At 41.1% G+C, this 20,878-nt stretch overlaps 1 protein-coding gene across 1 annotated transcript in view; it reads right to left on the reverse strand.

Annotated features, from left to right (window-relative positions):
- The window catches only part of LHCGR (luteinizing hormone/choriogonadotropin receptor), a gene marked incomplete at its 5' end in the record, with an annotated part of 57,437 nt that overhangs the window by 26,926 nt on the left and 9,633 nt on the right, over positions 1 to 20,878 (reverse strand). Inside the window, 5 exons of the mRNA XM_079792464.1 lie at positions 1,645 to 1,722; positions 1,811 to 1,885; positions 4,028 to 4,102; positions 7,069 to 7,143; positions 10,384 to 10,455. Of these exons, the coding sequence (XP_079648590.1) occupies positions 1,645 to 1,722; positions 1,811 to 1,885; positions 4,028 to 4,102; positions 7,069 to 7,143; positions 10,384 to 10,455 (375 nt within the window). The remainder of the gene's footprint in view (positions 1 to 1,644; positions 1,723 to 1,810; positions 1,886 to 4,027; positions 4,103 to 7,068; positions 7,144 to 10,383; positions 10,456 to 20,878) is intronic.

A 20,878-nucleotide genomic window follows, 5' to 3' on the forward strand; every position in this document is an offset into this window, starting at 1 on the left:
AGTACCCCTCCACTCAGTGTTTGTTCTGAAATACCCTGTTTCTGACAGGAGTATGATGGATGAGTAGTTCCAGATCTACATGTAACAGAGAGTCAGAAACACTTTATAAATAGCTGGAAGAGCTGTGGTGTTTGAAAGAAGAGGAGGAGTAAAAAGATTATAGAGAGGTTTTTTTCACTATATACAGACTCCTTCCTGGTGTTCAAGAGTTACAAGTAAAGAATTTTACTTATCTTGAGACCTTTTTGTTGTTGTTGCTCTGTATTCTTTTGATTGCACCACTGAGCTGGGACTACATTGGCCAAAATTTCATCACGTAATAATTATATGTGTTGGTTTATGGATTATGCCTACACAAAGTAAAAAATACTATACAAATGCAGTGTACCATTGATGCCAATTTTTAGAATCCACTGATATAAAAGAATCCCCTGAGATATCTCTCCTCTTGCTTCACAACTACTTCATTTCAGGGTCATCCACTCCATGCTTTCTCTTTCTCTTTCTTTGAGGGTGAGCTCACTTATTGCTTCATTATGATCCTGCCATGGGCTATAACCAAAGCAGACAGAGAGAGAGGAATATGGATGTGTGGAGCATAATTAAATATGAGTCACTGGCATTGGATACAAATTAGACATGTTGTCCAGGATACTGCTTCTGAATGGTAGGTCAGAGGAAGGTGCCCCATGTGACGATGGCAGGGATCCAGAGCAAAGGAAGTCTGGCAGGTGTACAGTGAAGAGAGTGACTTGTGTTATTTTAGTACAATGCCTACTTGAACTTTAATATGTATGTGAATCACTTGGGATCTTGTGAAAATGTAGATTCTGAGTCAGTAGGTTTGGGATGGCCCTGAAAGTTTGCATTTCTAACCAGTTTTTGGAAGATACTGTAGATGCTGGCCCATGGACTATACTTTGAGTAGCAAGACCTTAGGAAAGAGCCTGAAAGGGATAGAGCCTTTGAGCCTGGTAACCTGATGAGTGATGATCAAATAAGAAGACATTATTTGCAAATTTAATATTAAGGGATTTAGGGAATGGGCATTGATGGTGTTGCTTCAGAAACAAAAGTCACCCAAGGGGACAGTGAAAAACTAGAGAGAGAGAGAGAGAGAGAGAGAGAGAGAGAGAGAGAGAGAGAGAAGAAGAAGAAGAAGAAGAAGAAGAAGAAGAAGAAGAAGAAGAAGAAGAAGAAGAAGAAGAAAAGAGAAAAGAAAGACAAGTACTCTACCTACTCAGAGAGTATCCTTCCAAACTCTTCTCAGATGAAACTCGAAATTTCTGTGCTCTCTTTTAACCCCTCTAGGCTGTCTCCTTGTAGCTGCAAAGCATTCCACTGATGAATGAATAATTTCATCAGTTGGAAATTTGTTCACTGTAAATCCTCAGGGTCCATTTGGTTAATTTTAAACTGAAGGGGTTGGTTGGTTGTGATGTGAACATATGACCCAGATTTGATGCCACACAACTCCTCTCACGTAACAGAGGAGTTGTGTGGCATCTTTTTGGCATTTTAGATCCAAAATAATGTCACCAGCAAGTGAGGGGCAAGGTATAAGACAAGAAAGAGATCACCTTAAGCTAAAGATGAGAACAGCAGGAGGCTGTATGGAAGAACATGAACCTGGGAGTTACTCACAGTGTTATGGATTCATTATTCATCCCTTGAAAAGCATTTCCTGGTATGGTGGTTATGTGTAAATTATCACAAATTTCCCTTGAAGAATGAAATGAGAAATATTTACTTTCCAAATTTTAGCTGCAAATAGGAAACTGTTATGCATAGCAATCAGCCTGGTACTTACAGAATGAAATTAAATTCGGAGGAGAAGATCTTCGTAACATCTGGAAGCTTTTGAATGCCAGTGTTACAGATGCTCCTGTGATTTGGGGCAAGGTGGGGATGTGGGCAGAGAGTGAGCAAAAGGGACTGTCATTAAGGCATAAAGATAAAAAAACAGTAGAAAGGCATTTTGAAAATACTATTTTCACCTTAAATTTAAAAATATTGAGTTTGGCTTTACCAGTCACACTTTCAGATGTCAAAGACTGTGAGAATTTAAAAGCCCCTAACCCTATGGGAGAAGTTGCTCTAATGATTCCTATTAGGGATCTAGGGGTTGGGACCAAACTTTCAGGTCTTTTTCATTTATGTTTATTTTTCATTGCATTCCAGTTTCCTCTTGCTAATTAGTTTATACCATGCTCTTCATAGTCCTCTATTGTAGAATGGGTTTTAACTCAAACTCTTCAGAAAGATTAATCTCTCTGTGAGTAATCCATATCTCTTATCACTGCAAAATTTCCTTTATTTAGCTATCTGGGATTCAGGAAAGTCTTCCTTATATCTCACTGAAATCATTCAACATTCTCGTGGTTATTTGAGCTACTAAAGGCTCCTCCTCTCCCTTTTACTTAAACTTCAAAGAAGAGAGAGGCTTCAGTGGTGGGTTAAACTGAAGGATATTTTATTACACAAGAAAGGGATTCCTTTAGAGGAGTCAAGTCATCTGGATTTCACTCAACCAAGTTTCAAGTTCCCAGTCGTGGACTCTAGACAGCTGACATGAACTGCTTGGCACCCTGGTGACAATAAAAGGTTTGTTTTGGCTCTCTCTGGTTCTCTTCCTTACCTGCTACCCCAGATCACACTGAATCCTGTGCTGTCTGTGGCTGGTGATAGCAGTGTGGGCTTAGACTGCAATGTGTATGGGGGGTTGAGGGAATATCCCTTTTTTTAAGGGGTGGTGAAAATGCTATTTAATAAAGACAGTGATTCTTAGATGACAAGGGGCTGCAGTCATCACACTTGGTTCTGGGATTTTTATTATGTTTTTCCAAAGTGGTTAATGCTGAGATGCTTATGTGTCCTGTAGACCCCTTCAAGGTTTGGAAAAGCAGAACACCCGAGTTAGGTATCCTCCAGCGTTGGAGCTTCCAAAGGAGCTACCCTAATGCCAGCAGCAGCTCCTGTCAGGGCCCCAGAGCAAGACTGCACAGATGACATTGAACACCAGAGAGAGGATGTCCCTCCTCTACTCCATTTTTTAAAAAGTGGTAGGCGTTGTAGACTTTGCATCCTCTGGAGATTTTATGAAATTTAATTTTTCAGGAAGAAAAGAGAGAGGACATCTGTGTTAAGTGATTTAATTTTTCTGTGTGAATAAGTAATTGATATGTGAGAAGATCCACAGTGACAAATTTATAGATTATATCAAATTTGGGTTTGCTGGCAAGGCAATAAAATCTGTAGGGCTGGTAGGGATCTCAGCTGATAATTCTAGCTAGTGGACCAATCAGACTTAATGGGACATACAAAATAATGGTTTAGTTTATATGGCACAGTGCCCACCTGAAGGCAATACTTAAAATGTTTTCACTTAATGAATGAAGGAACAAATGAGATAAAGGATATCAGTGATTCTCAACCAGGGATAGGGGTCAAATCAGAATTGCCTTTCCCACATTCACCTGTCCTCTCTCCACATCACCACCTCACCTTAGAGATTCTGATTTATGACCTTTTAAAGTGTCATGACTCCCCTGCCCCCATTCCTACCACCAGCTTTGAAAATCACTGCAAAGAGGTGATGGTCTTCTCTGGTGTTTGGGTCAGAGATAGTGTTGAGAACCACTTATAGGTATTTGAAAGTGCCAGCATAGTGGCTGACAAGAAATGCTGATTAAATCAGAAGGCTGAAGACGGACACGGTTAAAACAGTGGTCGGCAAACTCATTAGTCAACAGAGCCAAATATCAACAGTACGATCGAAATTTCTTTTGAGAGCCAAATTTTTTAAACTTAAACCTTCTAACACCACTTCTTCAAAATAGACTCGCCCAGGCCATGGTATTTTGTGGAAGAGCCACAGTCAAGGGGCCAAAGAGCCGCATGTGGCTCGCGAGCTGCAGTTTGCCCACCACGGGGTTAAAAAAATTCTTCTCAACCTTGGAATTGTTTTGCTTTTTTACCAGATGTCCATCTTCCCCTCCCCAGTTGCTTAAAAAGGAAAATTCCTCACAGGTATTTTAACCGGGGGAGATTTAGAAATGCTCCAGGCTCGATGTATACCAGATTTTTGGTGTTCTGGATCAGTCTGTAAAGAGAGAAGGGAAAACAGGCAGCAGTTTACTAGATGTGCATTGTTTGGAATGCATGAGACCATGGTCACCAGAGGATGCTGGCTTAAAACAACATCAACAGAATCAAGTGCTTGAGAGGAACTCCTGAGACCCTGGGATGAAAGCAGCATGGTGAGAGCCAGTGGCTATTTCCAGGAAGCTCTGCTCTCAACATCCTGCCAAGGCAGGTGCATCATAACTGGGAATCTGTTCTACACCCTACCCCTGTTCCATCTCCTTCTACCCCTTTTCCCCAGGCAGCACTGATGTCCAGGGATCCTGGCCAAGTAGTTCCTGCCCTACCATGGAGCCTGCACACTGGGGGAGATAGGAGAATCTGCTCTCAGGAGAGAGGAGCAAATTAGATTCTCTCCCTTGTAGGTAAATTGGTTCTCTTCATACTGGGCTGGCAGGCACACTGACCAATTATCCAGATGGTCACCCAGTCCGTGGAACAGCAGGGCAGAGTCCAGGGGCTTGGATTTTGGGGATTTTATGCTTATTCTGTAGATAATTTGTTGCGTGATGATGCCCAGTCTCCTAATTTCCCTGAGCTAGTGTTCCCTTCTGTAATATTGAAATAATAACACACACTTTTCCTACTTCACAGGTTGAGAGGTAGTAATAGAATATGCAGAGACAATGTACAAGGTAGGGCTTTGCAAAGTGTAAAAGTACAGCCATACATCATAGTGGTGTAATCGTCCTTCTCCCTAGTCCCACCAGTGAATTGGACCCTTTGAGAAGAAGCCTCAGTTGCCGGGTCCCAGTAAAAGGCCAGTAAATGCCTTTGGCTTTCTTAACCCATTCAACAACCACTCGATGAAAGAATAATTACTCTTGTATAAAAAAAAATATAGAGCACTAGTTAGGTGGGCAGACTCTGGGGTCAGCTTGGTTTTACATCTTGGTTTTATTAATTGTATGACTTGGATATATCACTTACAGCTCTGTCTCTTCATAGGGCAGTTTTAAAGAAATAAATGTGTAAGTTTGGTTCATAGTAAGGCTTCAACCAATATTAACAAATATTACCATAGTTGATGAACTCAGGAAATTGAATGATTTGTCTGAGAAGTAGCAGAACTTGGAGATGAACTCAGTTTTTTTCTGACTCCAGGTCTAGTGCCCACTCCACCTTACCTTATTTACCCACCATTGGTGCCTATTTCCATTTTTTATGTCCTTTTGATAATTTAAAGGTGAGTGACATTTTGCTGTAATTGTTTTTTACAACTGAATCAAACAAACATGGGCCATATAAAGCATTATGTGGGTGAGATGGAAGGGAATTTTATCTCTTAAGGATGTTTTGTGGTTTGACCTTAGACCACCTATCCATCCATCCATCCATCCATCCATCCATCCATCCATCCATCCATCCATCCAACGTTGGGCTCCTACATGTGCCAGGTATTGTTTAGGTGCTGGGGATACAAAGCAAAGAGAACCTGTGTGGAGCTAGCATCCTAATCTCAGGGCCTTCCTTAGGAAAAGTCCATAAGCTTTCCCTTAGAGCATTTCATTTTTCTTTCTGTTGATAAGTGTTGCTTTGCATCATGAGAAGCTTTATTCACCTGAAGCTGCTCTTGTGGTTCTCAATGTAAACTGTGCTGAATCAGCACCCCTCGGGAAGTCTGTTAGAACTGCGGATTTCTGGGTCTATAGACTGTCATATATAATTGTAATGAGCCCCCCAAGAAATTCTACCTCACAGACAAGTCCAGATATACCTTTAGTACTTAAATACTCATTTCTGTGGATTTCCCCTAATTGTTTGGTGAGTTATTCTCACTCCCCTAGCCACACTCATCTCCTGGGGGAGATTTGTATTTTTACCTCCTTTACTCCAGCATCATTTGGTCCTTGGTTGGACATGGGGCAGGTACTTATCATACTTATTAACTAATTATTCTCTTTAGATAATTGCTAATTTGACCATTCATAGGGAGGTCTTCTGGTATACTGACACATGCACAAGCTTTGAAGAAAGACAGGCTGGGGTTGAATCCCAAACCTGCCATTGTCTGAGGTACTACATTGGTCAAGTCACTGATCTCCCTGAGGTTCCATTCCTTCCCCTGAACACAAGGGGTAGTTACTCCATTTTACAGGGTGGTTGTGAGGATTAAATACACAACCTAGGAGAAATAAGTGCCAAGCATAAGTACTTAAAAACTGTTGCCAACATATTTCCCCTTTTCTTAACTTTAGAAATTCCTATGCAGGTGAATTTTATAGACGTTCAGGTTTGGGCCAAATAAGACAGCAGTAAGAGACCCAGTTTCAGAGTCACATGACATGATTTATAGTCTTAGTTAACTTGCTGTGTGACATCAGGCAAGTCAGTTAAGCTTTGAGACACAAAGTTCATGAGCTGAAAACTGAATTAAGCCAGTCTTCTCCCATCCTTTTCATTAATTGGAGGAAAATAATTTGGAAAGGATAATTTTGAAGAATCAATTTTAAGACATCACAATAACAACAAACCCAACATACACATACCCAACACAGGATTTTACATGATAGGGTATTCAAGAACCATTTACTGAAGGAGTGAGTATGCCCAAACAGCTCCCCATGAACTAATCCATGAGCTCTAAGCTCCTTTCCAAATTTTCCCACCACCCCAAGTACGCCATACTCTCCCTTCCATAAGGTAAGTGCTACTTGGCAGGACTCTACAATGGCAATTTTAATTTCTAACTTTTTGTTGTGATGTTTCAGAGTTTATTCAGCTCTCAGGGAGAAGCAGTTGTCACCATGGCAACCTTCAGGCCACTGCAGTGAGCGAAATTAGTGCCTGCCCAGACCTAGTAATTGCTGTAGTCTTTTCCTCTTGGCTTCCTAGCAGTGGATGCTTGAATACAAAAACCGAGTGGGCTCCAGCCAGTGAGAGTAATAGTGTACAGCAGTAAATGATCTGTTAGCTGATGCTTACATTTCAGACAAATTGAGGAGGTTGTCAAAGGCCTTAGCTTCTATCTTTTCCAGGGAATCACTCTGAGAAATTTCACTAGGGAGAGAGGGAAAAAAAAGAAGAAACATGAAATAAATGACTGTCTGCATCATAAGCAGCTGTGCATGTGGCCCAACAACTGGGGTGTCCTTTTAAAAAAGAACAGTGGCACCTTTAGCTGTCCTCATATCATAAAGTGCTAACACCTCCCTTTAGGAGCCCTGATGGGCATCTACAACCCAGGTGCTGTTGAAATGCAAGTTTCAGTAACCCCTGTTTATTTACAACAGGATTTTTTTTTCTTGTTTATTATGACACTATAAGCCCAGTGCACGAATTTGTGCACCTTGAAAGGAACTGTGGGCTGTGAGGCTGCAGTGGGCATAGGGGCAGGTCTTGGCCCATCCTCCGCACCCCCTCCCATACCCTCCTGCTGTGGGCTCCAGTCCCCTGTCTGCCAGCAGCCCCACTCCCTCTGCCTCCAAGCCAGCCCCGCTCACACCCACTGATACTGATGGCGCAGAGCGATTGGGGCCAGTGCCTTCAGCGGGTGTGAGCAGCGGCTGCTGCCCTGATTGCCCCTCAGGAGCAGGGGGATGTAGAGAAGTCCCCGGGCAATTGGGGCCAGCAGGTGTGAGTGCAGGGTGGGACCGCAGCATGCAGGAGCAAAGAATTTTGAGTAACCACCAGAGGCTTGCCCCAATGACAGCGGCTGGCACCCCTCCTTGGTCTGGCGCCCCCGCTCTCTTGCTCCACCATCCCACCGTGGCCGATGCCCGCCATGTTCTGCGCTCTGCCGCCTGCTTCCCATGCCCATCATGTCCCGTGCACACCTCCTGGTGGTCAGCGCATGTCATAGTGATTGGTTGTTCAGTCTATTTGCATATTAGCCTTTTATTATATAGGATGGCATCACAGATTATTAGAAGTCGACAGGCCTTTTAAGAAAATCTCATCAGATTCCCTTGTTTTACAGCAAATTGAGTTTCTGAGAGGAGAGGCGCCTATTGTTTTTCCCCCATTTATTTATTTATGCTTGTATCATTTATTTTAAATATTTTTCAATTAACTCACACTCAATATTATTTTGTATTAGTTTCAGGTATACAGCATAGTAATCATATACTTTACAAAGTTTTCAGCCCGACCTGGCACCATACATAGTTATTACAATATTATTGATTATCTTCCCTTTGCTGTAGTTTACATTCCCATGACTGTTTTGTAATTACCAATTTGTATTTCTTAATCCCTTCACTTTTTTCACCCAGTCCCTGAACTCCCTCTTCTTTGGCAACTATAAGTCTATTTTCTGTATCTATGAGTTTGTTTCAATGTTGTTTGTTCATTTATTTTGTTCTTAGATTCCACATATAAGTGAAATCATATGGTATTTGTTTTTCTCTGGCTGATTTATTTTATGTAGCACAATACCATCTAGGTCCATCCATGCTTTTGCAAATGGTAAGATTTCATTCTTTTTTATGACTAAGTAACATTCCATTGTATAAATGTACCATAGCTTTTTTATCTGCTCATCTATTGGTGGGCACTTGGGTTACTTCCATATCTTCACCATTGTAAATAATGCTGCAATGAACATAGGGGTGCATATATTCCTCCTAATTAGTGTTATGGGTTTTTTAGGATATATACCCAAAAGTGGAATCACTGTGTCATAAGGAAGTTCCATTTTGAATTTTTTGAGTATTCTCCATGCTGTTTTCCAGAGTGGCTACACCAGAGGCACCTACTGTTTATAGGAAGGTTTCAGGATCAGGATCAGGCTATCTGGGTTCCCAACTCCATCATTTTAGTGAGGTTTTCATTTGGGTTGAATTCATTGTTTCATAACTCTTTCCCTTTTCCCCAAGTCCTGTTCTGAGGTAAATGCAAGGTGGTCACCTCCTGCACATAGTATCTTTCTGGTTGTGACTGTCTATTTCTTTGACTGTTTTTCTCTGTTAGCAAATTGAGGACAGAGAGTATGTCCCATTCACATCTGAATCCTGGTGAATGAATGAATGGATAGATTAATGAATGAGTTGATTTTTTTAAAAAGACACACAAGTAAAGGAAACAGTTTTGCCATATACCACCTCTAAGCATGAAGGTAATGTCAATGTTATTCTAAAATCCCAACATAAGCTACCATTTACTGCCAGCTAAGAAAAATGTCTCAAATTCACAAATTGTACATTTGTGTGTTTTTTAAGGTTAACATTCATTGAAGGCTTCAGATTTGATGAGAGCTTTAGCCCACAGAAAGGCTGAGCCTAAGGCAGTTAATGTCTTTTATGAACAACACAGTAATGGATCATTCCTGGGCTGATTCATCTCATTCCTACCTAATGGTTTGCTTATTTAACTGTGGCTGCCTTTTTTACCAGGAGGTCTCAATGCATTAAAAATTCTCAAAACTCACCATGTAAACTTGAGAGCAGAAAAGAAAAATTCGGTTCAAGCAAAGTGAGATTTCTGTAACCTGCAGTGAATTTCTCATAATACACACTAATTCTTAAGGAATTACTTTTACTATACTCATTGCTTGCTAATATCCTAAAGAGAGTCAGAAGTTCCTCAAGGAGCTGGAATTGCTCTGAAGCCCAGTGAATTGTTAAAAATCAGAGATGTTCTCTGGGAACTAAAAGGCCCCTTAGGTCTTTTGACTCAGACTAACATTAAGGAGGATCCTGGAATCCTGGAATACTGAGAAAGTTCTCTCTCCATATATGGATTCTTGGGTCATAGAAGCTGAGACCCAGGGCAAAGGATTAAAGTTACATCTGACACAAATGTGAGATCACACTGCCTTTTCAGGCTGCTCTACACTTTGATAAATACCTCTGATCAATAAGGCTATAAGTATTGTGTTTTCGTCATTGCTTATTATATTTTAGATACAAAGATTATCTTCTCATGCACAGTAAACTTCCAACACATATTCTTCTATGTGGTGTTATCTAAAAATGTGACACGGGGAAATAACTGCTGTAGCAGGAGAATTTTTATGATTGGAATCTATCATCTTTTCTACTTGAGAAGTTTATTATCACTTATCAAAATACATTCAGTTCATTGAAGCAAGGTTAATTATCTAGATTTTAATGACTCTTGAAAATCATATCTCTCCTCAAAGGTTCCTAGATATTATTTGTATTAATAAGATAAAAGTACTAGTTTTCCCAAAATATAGTTTCTCTCCTAGAAAAATGATCCCCTTTCAACTATGCTTTCTCTTGGAAAAATTTATTATTCCAATTATGAATGTCTTTTGATATGCAGTATTTTACTTACATTTTTATGACCTCATTAAGTCCTCTGAAAGCTTGAGATGGAATTACTTTGATACGGAGATAGGTGAGTGATCTAGAAAAGAAAAAGGAAAGCCAAGAGTTTAAACTTTAAGATTGGGTGCCTTTTAAGTTCATGAATAAAATGTGTGTGTGTGTGTGTGTGTGTGTGTGTGTGTGTGTGTGTGTGTGTGTTTATGTGTGTGACTACAGAGCTCTCAACAACTGAATTTAGGTTGAGAATTCTAACATATCCACAAAGAGATGTGTCATGAATTATTGCTGGTCTATGTCAAACAGTGTGTAATTTTTTGGTTAAGATCTGAACTTTGGGATCATACACACCAGGTTCAAATCCTCACTCTCTCACTACCTGGCTATGTGACCCTGATCATGTTATTTAAGCCCTCTGTTTCAGTTTCTTCATCTATAAACTAAAATTCCAATGTCACAGGGTTATTATGATGTTTAATCAAGATAACCCATGTGAAGGGCAGGGCTTTGCACCAAGTAAATAATTAATACATAGTTCTAAAGTGGTCCTATAGGTTTGGTTGGGAGGGTGGAAAAGAAGCTTTCTTGGGTAGAGTGGAGAAACAAATGGTAAAAATACAACTGAAAATCAGGCAGACAGGAGAAGGGAAGATTATTAAGAACATGTCCCATCTTCTCCAGGCAGCCTATTACCCCAAGAGCACTTGCTAATATGGTTAAATCATATGGGCATCGCATGCCATTTTTGGGAAACATCTATATAGCACATTTCCTTTAGGCACTCACTTATATCCAGAGGAACAATCTAAGTGTTCTTGAATTGAGATAAAAATTATGCATTACATAAGAGTTGAGAATAGAATGATTACTCAGCAACAGCAAAAACTAGAACAGGATGATGTACAAGTGACAAAGGAACTTGGAGTTAAGATAACTCAGAAGAAAGCATCTGCCAGGCAGGGATGAATGTTCAACCAACATTTATCAAGCATCTATAGTGATTCAAAGTTTTAGCACAAGGACTGGCAGAGAGAAGGGGAATGGAGCAGGACATTTCAGGTGGGACAGGAATATCATGACAATGAGAACAGAGGTGGGAGATGCTGCCTTGCTTTTCAACATCTATGCATCAGAGACTGCCTTAGCTGCTGGGAAAGAACAACTACATCATGAGCAGATTTGAGTCAGTGAGATGTCTTACAGTTTCAGAGAGACTTTCTGCTGGTATAAGGTGCTGTGTGAATGATGCACACCAACCTATAACCTTGTTATATCTACTCAACAATGTAGTTAGTAGATATTCTTCTTTAATAGCAGAAGAAACTGGATCACAAAGAGATTAAGTAATTTGAACAAGGTAACAGGACTAAGCAGATTGAGTCCAAATGTTCTTCCCACTGTCAATACTGGGCCAAAGTATGTGATTCCCAATCTACTCTCTTTTTGTCCCCCCCCCCCCCAACTTTATTGAGGAATAATTGACAAACATACTTATATATATTTAAGGTGTTCAACATGATGATTTGATATACACATACATTGTGGATAGTTAACTTTTGTTGTGGTGAGAACACTTAAGATCTACTCACAGCAACTTTCAAGTATGCAATACAGTATTATTAACTGTAGTCACCATGCTGTGCATTAGATCCTCAGAACTTATAACTAATATATTATACCCTTTGGCCTCTACATTTTCTTCTCTCAGGCCATGGCAATCATTCTATTCCCTGTTTCTATGAATCAGCTTTAACAATTTATTTTAGAGTCTACATATAAGTGATGTCATGCAGTATTTGTCTTTCTCTGTCCAGCTTATTTCACTTAGCATAATGCCCTCCAGGTTCATTCCATACTGTCTCAAAGGTAGCATTTCTTTCTTTTTTTTATGGTTGAAAACTATTCCATTTGTGTGTGTGTGTGTGTGTGTGTGTGTCTATATATCACATAGTTATATTTTCTATCCATTCATCTGTCAAAGGACATTTAGGTTGTTTCCTTATCTTGGCTGTTATAAATGATGCAGTGAACATGAGAGTACAGATAACACTTCGAGATAGTGATTTCATTTCCTTTGGACATCTACCCAGGTAATGCACTCTCTCTCAGTGAGCACAGTGGTGGGACAGGCCTCGAAACCTTGCTTTCCTTGCGAGGAGGCATGTCACACTCTATATATTTCCTCCTGCAAAGCATCTTACCAACAATTCCTCTCTGGAGCTAATGCAAAGAAATTTCATTGCAGAAAAATGCTTTCATTCAAGATTCTCTTAGAGATGGTACAACCTTGAGGAAGTAATCCAAACTTGGTCCTCTGAATCTATTCCTGAAGACAGTCTCCCCAAGTACACCATTCAATACCCAAACTTATTTAACAGGGCATCCGAGAGGAACAGGGACAGTGGGGGAGAAATCTTCTTACGATGGCATGTTTGCTTCCTATATTTCTTCTGGAATCATGTCCGCTTGGCTTACTGATTAAAAACACAGTTTTATTGCTCTCTGCACTGCCAAGTCAATAAATTTCCAGAAGAGAAAGCTGTATTCTACTGTACCCCATGCAACATCAATAAAACTGACAGCCAAATTCTGATTCCAGAGTCTTTATTGCTGGGGATAATGCAGTGCAGAACATATTTTGAAGAGTGTTTACATAAAAGCTTCCACTGAACACTTCAGAGCCATTTATATGCAAACGAAGCCCCCAGGCTGAAGCCTCTCCCCAGGCAGCCTCCTCCTCCATAAGGGCACAAGGTGTGGCTCTCAGAGGAGCAGTTTGGCTCAGATTTGACCAGGGAGGTTGTTTGAGCTTTTGATTGATATAGGAATGAGGGATGAGGAGCAAAGGTCAGACAGAAGTGAAAGAAGCAGTAGATCATGCACTGGCTGTCCCCAAAGACTACGGAAAATCCCTGGTGCAAGATGAAATTTTTGAAGTTGATGTTGGTGCCACAGAGCAGGAAAGGCAGAGTGATTGAGTTCCCACCATAAAAGCCACAGAGCGAACAGCAGGTAGCTTTGTAGTTGTGGCTGGGGCAAGATACAGGCCTGGGGGCCAGAGAATGGGGAGAGAGGTTGGGTGAGGTAGGGGCACTGAGCTTTTCACAACAGATGTAGTCTCTTAAACCCATTTGGAGAATGTGTTTCTGCGAATCCAAAACTGTTTTTTTCTCCACTGACTTAAATTTTTATTTTAGAGATGTTATGTCTTTATTTCCATTGCATCTTCAATTGGCAGCGGTTCCTAAGCATTCAGGTGTCTGTCTCCTGTATTTAAATATGTTTGTTCACGTGGCATATGATTTATTCATGACCATTTGAATGCACTTCCATTAAGGTGCTCTATTCTTTGATGGATGCTTCTATGATTCTTTCCACAAAGCCAGAAACTTATAGCAATGTGGTTGTCTCAATTACCCTGCTATTCTACACCCACGTACATCCCAGAAAAATTCTCACACTGATACTTAAGGGCAACTGTACAAGGATTGCCTTTATAGCATTGTTGATGTCGGTTGGGTTGGAGGCAGCCTGAGTATCCTCTGCTGAGTGAGGGAATGGTAAAATGTGGACAGTATACACCTAACTAATTGGTCAGCAGTGAGAAGTAAGAGTCTAAAGCATGATTCTAAGATCCACACAGAGCATCATGTGTGGATCTTAGAATCATGGTGATGAGAGAAAAAAAGCAAGAAAATACTGATATATAATAATGGCATAGAATAATGGCATATTAGTGGCATAATAATCTGGCCACTCAGTGTATATCCTATATAATAAAAGGCTAATATGCAAATTGTCCCCTCGACCAGGAGTTCGACCAGCAGGCAGGCAGGCCAACCGCCCATGTCCCCTCCCCCTGGCCAGGCTGGCTGGACCCCACCCATGCACTAATTCATGCACCGGGCCTCTAATATATATATAGAAGCCCGGTGCATCTAATATATATATATAGAGGCCCGATCTCTGCGTTCAGAGATCATAATAATCTGGCCACTCGGTGTGTGTGTGTGTGTGTGTGTGTGTGTGTGTGTATATATATTAAAGAATTAAAATACATACACGTCAAACATAGACATTTAAAAAGAAAACATATAAACATACATTAGGATGGTTGCCCATGGTGAATCGAAAGGAAGTAGAAGGGGATAAGATAAATAACTGAAAGCAGAGAGGGACTTTGAATGGACCAATGATAATGTTACTTGAATGAAGAAATATAATCAACTTAACGCTCTGTACTATGAGAAAAATGGAAAAGAGAAAAAGTTTTATTTTGATGTATTGAGTTTTCTCCTCCCCTCCCCTCCCTCCTTCCTCCTTTTCTTCCTTCCTTTTTTGCAGTTAGGCCTACATGTATCCCAAGACTTTCGTGAACTTCAGGGACTCTTGTGAGAAGGTCTAAGTCAATATCATTAGATATAAAGCAGAAACCAAGGAGAACTGGGGACAAAAGGCCATAGGCAAGGACAGTTCAGCGACTCTGCTGTTCAGGGCCAAAAGAGGCATGAAAGCTATGCATAAAGCAAAGAAAAATAAAGGAAGGACAGCCTTTTCTGTCTCAGACAAGTAGAATTATCCTTCCAAACTGTGGGTCTCAGATGGGTGGTAAAGAGCCAGGATTAGTGGGCAAATGTGAGTTTGAACTTGCAGTGTGGGGAGTTCTCTCTGCCTCTTGAAAAGTAAGATGACTGAGGAAGAATATGGCTGTGAAATCATGTAGCTGCTTACATTTATTACATTTTCACAGTCCTTTGTACAGTTTTAAACTTTGATTTCTAAATGAATAATGTAGCATAGATGACACCTGGAATATGGCCAAAACCCACCTTGCCCAAGTGCCTTTCACACAGATGTTGAAACAAATACTTAGATCGGAAGACAAAGGTGGCCTTAGTTTCATCATTTCTGGAATCTCCATCTACTCAAGAATCCTGCCTGCAAGTTCCTCACCCTTCCAGTTATAAAGTTGAAGTAGAATCAGCCAGCTTCTCTTCCTTAGAATTGGAATAAAGCACCCACCCTAGTTCTGAGATCTTGTAATTAGTTATGACTCTGGTGAAGCCCTGTGTTTCTCTGCATTATCTACACTTGGCCCAACAATATTTGGAGGGTAAGAGTATGCCTGCAGAGCCTTGGATTATACCTGATTCCCCCACACCATGTTGGTGCTGGTTTTTGCCTTGATTCCTTATTCTGTAACTTGCCTGGTCTCCCCAGAGTTTATCTAGGAATGGAGCCCCTGCCTTGCCTTCTTTTAAAAAGATCCTGATCCTTGTATCTTTGCCCCTTAGAGGACACTGATGACCAAAAACAGTTCCTAGTTGCTATCTGGTTAGGATCAACCTAATATATTTCACTGCTGCATTCTGTCTTTCAGATTGGGCCCCCCGGCACAGATGGGGACCCTGTGTAGTAGGGTCTACCCAAGTGCAGTTGGGTTTCCTATAGCATATGCTGTGATGAGCTGCCAAAATCACCCTTTAGGACTGAAATACTTGATCCCCCAGCACATGGGAGAGTGAGCAGCTAAAACTCTCAGTTGAGTTGCTCTCCTGGAATTATCCTCAGCCCCAAATCACCAACTCACCCAAGATCACATCTTCTTATCTGGGCAGCCCACATCCAATGCAAAGAATAAAGGCATGGCCCCTTTGTCTAAGGTTGGACTACTCAGAGGGGCTATCCCACCTTCAGAACTCCTTCCCATCAACTCTTTCACCTGGTCTGCTAACTCAGTCCTCTTCATGGCCAACCCCAGTTGCCAAGCATCTAGAGCACCATGTGTCAGAGTCCAGCACCAGAGGCTCAGCTTACAGATAAGCAAATAGCTTTCAGATAAACCCCATCACCTTGAAGAGATTGATTCCCCACTAGTAGATCCTTTCTAATTGTTCATAATGTCTCTTGAATACTCAAGGTTGGGCCTTGAGCCCCTCTTCTTTTTCTCTCCTGACTGATAACCTTCAAAGGAGACAATCTGTCCAGCCCAATGGATTGTTAATGGACCCTCAAAATAATGTTAGTTGGAGCTTCAGAACCAAGAGGACTCTGTGTTCCTCTTCAAGGAAACCTAAGATTTGGAAATCCTTACAAAAACCTATCAATTGGAAGACATTTGCTTTATCAAAGGGTTCTTTTTTCTACAAAAGGATTCCAGGCCCAGTTCCTTTAAATAGCATACTTCCTGTGTGAATTGAAAAAATGCTTCAGTGGGCACACTCTCTCCTTTTAAAGACAGGCAATGCATAAAGCCAATAACAACTGTAGGTTCCCCACCTCCCTTTGGTTTTTAAGAGCTTGGAGTACACAGATAGTTCAGGGCAGGACCCACTTCTGAACCCCATAGTCTGAGCAGGGCAAGAGGGAGACAAGAGCCAGGGAAGAGATGCAACACCAATCTGGAGCCTTCAAAGCCTGGGTGGGATCTTTGGTCACTTTGCTGGAGCTTTTACCTTCCTTCTGTTACCAATGAATCAGGTCTCGGTTCTTGAGTTTGGCAAAGGAAGAATTCAGAGCTAAGAACTCTAATGCCAGAGAAAGTTTAATTAGCAAGCAAGGCAAAAGTACACCAGAAAAGAGACTTGAGCCCGCTGCTCAGAGAGCTGCCTTGGCCTTTTAGAAAGTCACAGAGGCAGAAGCAGTGAGCTAGCTGGGCTTCGTGGACTCAGGCGACAAGTAACAGAAGCAAAAGGAGGGCCCTTGGAGATAGGTTAAGGGGGTTAGCCCAGGATGAGCTGCCTTGCGCACTGCTACTGGTTGCAAGTCTCATGGGGACCTTTAGAGCTGAAGAGAAAGAAAGCAAATACACAAGCCTGAAGACAGTAGACATGGGCATGCTCCAGAGAGAGAGAGAGAGAGAGAGAGAGAGAGAGAGAGAGAGAGAGAGAGGAGAGAGAGAGAGAGCACACACTGGGTCCTTTGTCTTAAGGGTTTTTATCCATTTTCTAAAGGTGGGAATTTTAGGGGAGGTCTCAGGAGAGGATCTCAATAGGATATTCATCAACTTTCCAGGTGTATCCCTTAATATGCTGATTCATCAAAATGAGAGTATATGATTAGGGTCATGATCTCTACTGGTTGGTCAGTCCTAGGGTAGGGGGTCATTGGTTACTGCATTTGGTCCTGATGCCCGCCGTGGTAATGCATGGTCTGCTTTTGCTGCTTTTTCTGGGCCTGGAGCTGAAACACAACTGAGGCCTAAATGTGATCTCTGGTTTGACTAAAACTCTGTTAACAGACCTAAGGCTTTGTTCCGAAGATTATTTGGTGCTGATAAGAACCTGATTGTTCTGAAGGCTTAATGCTTAAGGGAGTGGTATGTGGGAGAAGGAGACAGGTACCTAAGGATGCTGGATGAGGCCAGTTTGAATCAGTCATTTGTCTCAGTTTCCCCAATCCACTTGCCAAGGAGTTTTCCTAGCTTCTAACTATCGTGCCTCACTTCTGCCCAGCATGACAGAAGTGAAATATTTTTATTCACTCCCCTCTAATTGTTTAGAAAAGCCATCTATATTATTGATTTAGGAAAGCTACAAACATCCATCCATCTTTTACAGATGATTAGTTTATTGATGGAGCTACACACCCTGAATTTTACAACACTATAAAATCAAAGGGAGGGAAAAAGAGAAATCAGAGATGGTCAAAGCTTTTTTGCCTAATGAACTCATTGAAATAGGAGGGAGGAACATTACCTTATTTAAATTCACAAGAATGTTAATGTTTTTGTATTTATAATATAAAACCTTGTTCTATATTTAACAGAGACTTAAGAATTTCTCTATTCTTTTCAAAGCTGCTCAGTAATTACAATAAACTTGCTTTCATCTTGGAATGAAATAAAATGGCTTTTCTCTTTTCAAATGATTTAAATCTTTGTGATTTCAAATGCATTGATCTATTTGGTAAATTCATTACTGAGTTTGTCTTCATTTGTTGGCCTCTTGTCTTTAGCATTTACCTTGAGGGAGCTGAGACTGCAATGTTAACTGAAATATGAAGTCAGTATAGATGGACATCCAAAATGTTAAGTTTTACTTCAGAAAATTTTGGAGCATGCATTAAAAATACATTCAGGTAGCCCTAGTCAGTTTGGCTCAGTGGATAAAGCATCAGCCTGCGGACCAAAGGGTCTTGGGTTCGATTCCTGTCAAGGGCACGTACCTCCATTGCAGGCTTCTCCCTGGCCCAGGCCCTGGTCAGGACTCATGCAGGAGGCAACCCATCAATGTGTTTCCTCACGTCGATGTTTCTCTCTGTCTTTCCCTCTCTCTTCCGCTCTCTCTAAAAATCAGTGGTTAAATATCCTTGGGTGAGGGTTCAAAAACAACAAACACATCTAAGTAGTTCTATCCTTTGACTACTTCTTTAAACAGGTATTGAATTTGGCTCAAAGGATCAGAGTGAAAGGTCCACTTGCAGGTGGTTTGGTCCAACCCCTCACTTTGCAGTTGAAGAAACTTAAGTTAGGAAAAGTGAAATGACTTCCCTGAAACAACATGGCAATTCAGTGGCAGGTCTGGACTATAACGTAGGTCATTTCATTCCTGGTCCAGTGCTGTGTCCTTCATTAATCAAATCACATCAGTACTTTTCTTTGGGGGTTGGGGGGTTTCATACATCCTGCTACATGATCCTCTGGTTCTCCTGTAAAAAGCTAGACTTCTGATGGAGCCTTCAGCTTCTTGAGGGTATGTGCTCACAGCTTTAGCATTAAAGATGGGAAGAGATCAACCAAAGAACTTATATGCATATATACATAACCCATGGTCACTGACAATAGGGTGGTGAAGGCCTGAGGTGGAGGGTGGGGGTGGGTTAGAAGAGGTCAATGGGGGGAAAAAAGGGGACATATGTAATACTTTCAACAATAAAGATTAAAAAAAAAAAAAGATGCAGCTCAAATTTCTCTTCTACGAAGCTTCAGAGTCTACCAGAATGGGTTTTCTTTCTCTCCTTGGTTCTCATCAGCATTTAATAACTACATAGGTTTTTGTTTGTTTGTTTACTGCCCTGTTATTTGAAATTTACCAGGAGCCCTGTATGAACATTTCTTCTGTTACACCATTGGACACCCAGTCTCTGGTGGATTCTACCTTCATACATATCTTGCTTCTAGCCCTTTATCCCTTTCTCACTGCCACTCTTCTTGGCCTTTTTTTCCCCTCCACCTTGATTCAACTATACTCCCCAAATTGGTTTCCTCTCACCCTGTCCTGTGTTTCCCCTGCCCAGCCTAGATTAATCTTCCTTATAACTCCTACTGTGTCACTCTTAGATATCTACGAATGTCTCAGCCTTGCATTCAAGGCTCTCCAAATAAAGGCTCAAACTTCATTTGTCAGTCCTATAACTCATCATTCCTTTCATATAACTAATACACTAAACTTTTGCTGTACAGCTCCATAGCCACTAGCCACATGCGGCCACTGAGTACTTAAACTATGGCCAGTCCAAGCTGAGATCCGCTGTAAGTGTAACATACACACCAGATATTGAAGACTTAGTATGAAAAAGAATGGAAAGTATCTCATTAATAATTTCATATTGATTACATGTTGAATAATCTTTTGTACATATTAGATTAAATAAAATATTTTATTAAAACTAATTTCACATTTTAAAAGCTTTTTAAATGTGGCTATTAGAAAATAAAAATGACATCTGTGACACATTATATTTCTACTGGACAGTGCCTATCTAGACAAATCAGACTATTGTACCTCGTGAACTTGCCTCACTTTCCTGTCTTTATTCATACCTTCTCCACCATCTGGTACATCTGCACTTCTCTGCTGGTCAAATTCTACTCTTGGTTAAAGGTTTGTCTTTGCTACATACTTTAAGGAATGTGTCTTCCCACCAATTGCATGTGCTTTCTCTTTGGAAGTAGCACAGTGGGGTAGTGAAGAGTATAGTCTCTGCAGCCAGGCTGTCTGGGTTCATATCATCACTTCATTCCATATCTATAAATGATGATGATGCTAACTAACCCAGAAATTTTTTGAGATTAAGTAAGAAAATCTACACTAATAAAAGAGTAAGATGCAAATTAACTGTACCTTCACGACACCCACCAGCCAATCAGGAGTGAATATGCAAATTAACCCAGCAAAGATGGCAGGTTAATTTGCATATGCAGGCGCCGAGTGGCCAGGGGTGGGGCGGGAAGCTTGCATTTTTGCCATGGCGACAATGCAAGCATTCTCCACTGCTCCAGCTGCTGCGGGCCTCTGGGCAGCATGGGAAGGCGGAAAGGTGGCTCGGGCCAGAGTGAAGGCGGTGCCGGCAGCCAGGGGAAGGAAGGCCCATTCTTGCACGAATATTCATGCAACGGGCCTCTAGTGTCTATATAATACTGCTACAGCGTCAAGCACAAAATAAGGCTCAATAAGTACTTTTAATTCATAGCTGATTACTGTGAAAAACTCAAGCTTCCCTACTTCTGCCTAATGATAACTCTACTTCCTTGTCGGTGGTGGGGTAGGGTGGGTTCAGGACTT

This window comes from Cnephaeus nilssonii, assembly GCF_951640355.1.
Source record: "Cnephaeus nilssonii genome assembly, chromosome: 15".
In the NCBI taxonomy this organism is placed as follows: Eukaryota; Metazoa; Chordata; class Mammalia; order Chiroptera; family Vespertilionidae; genus Cnephaeus; species Cnephaeus nilssonii.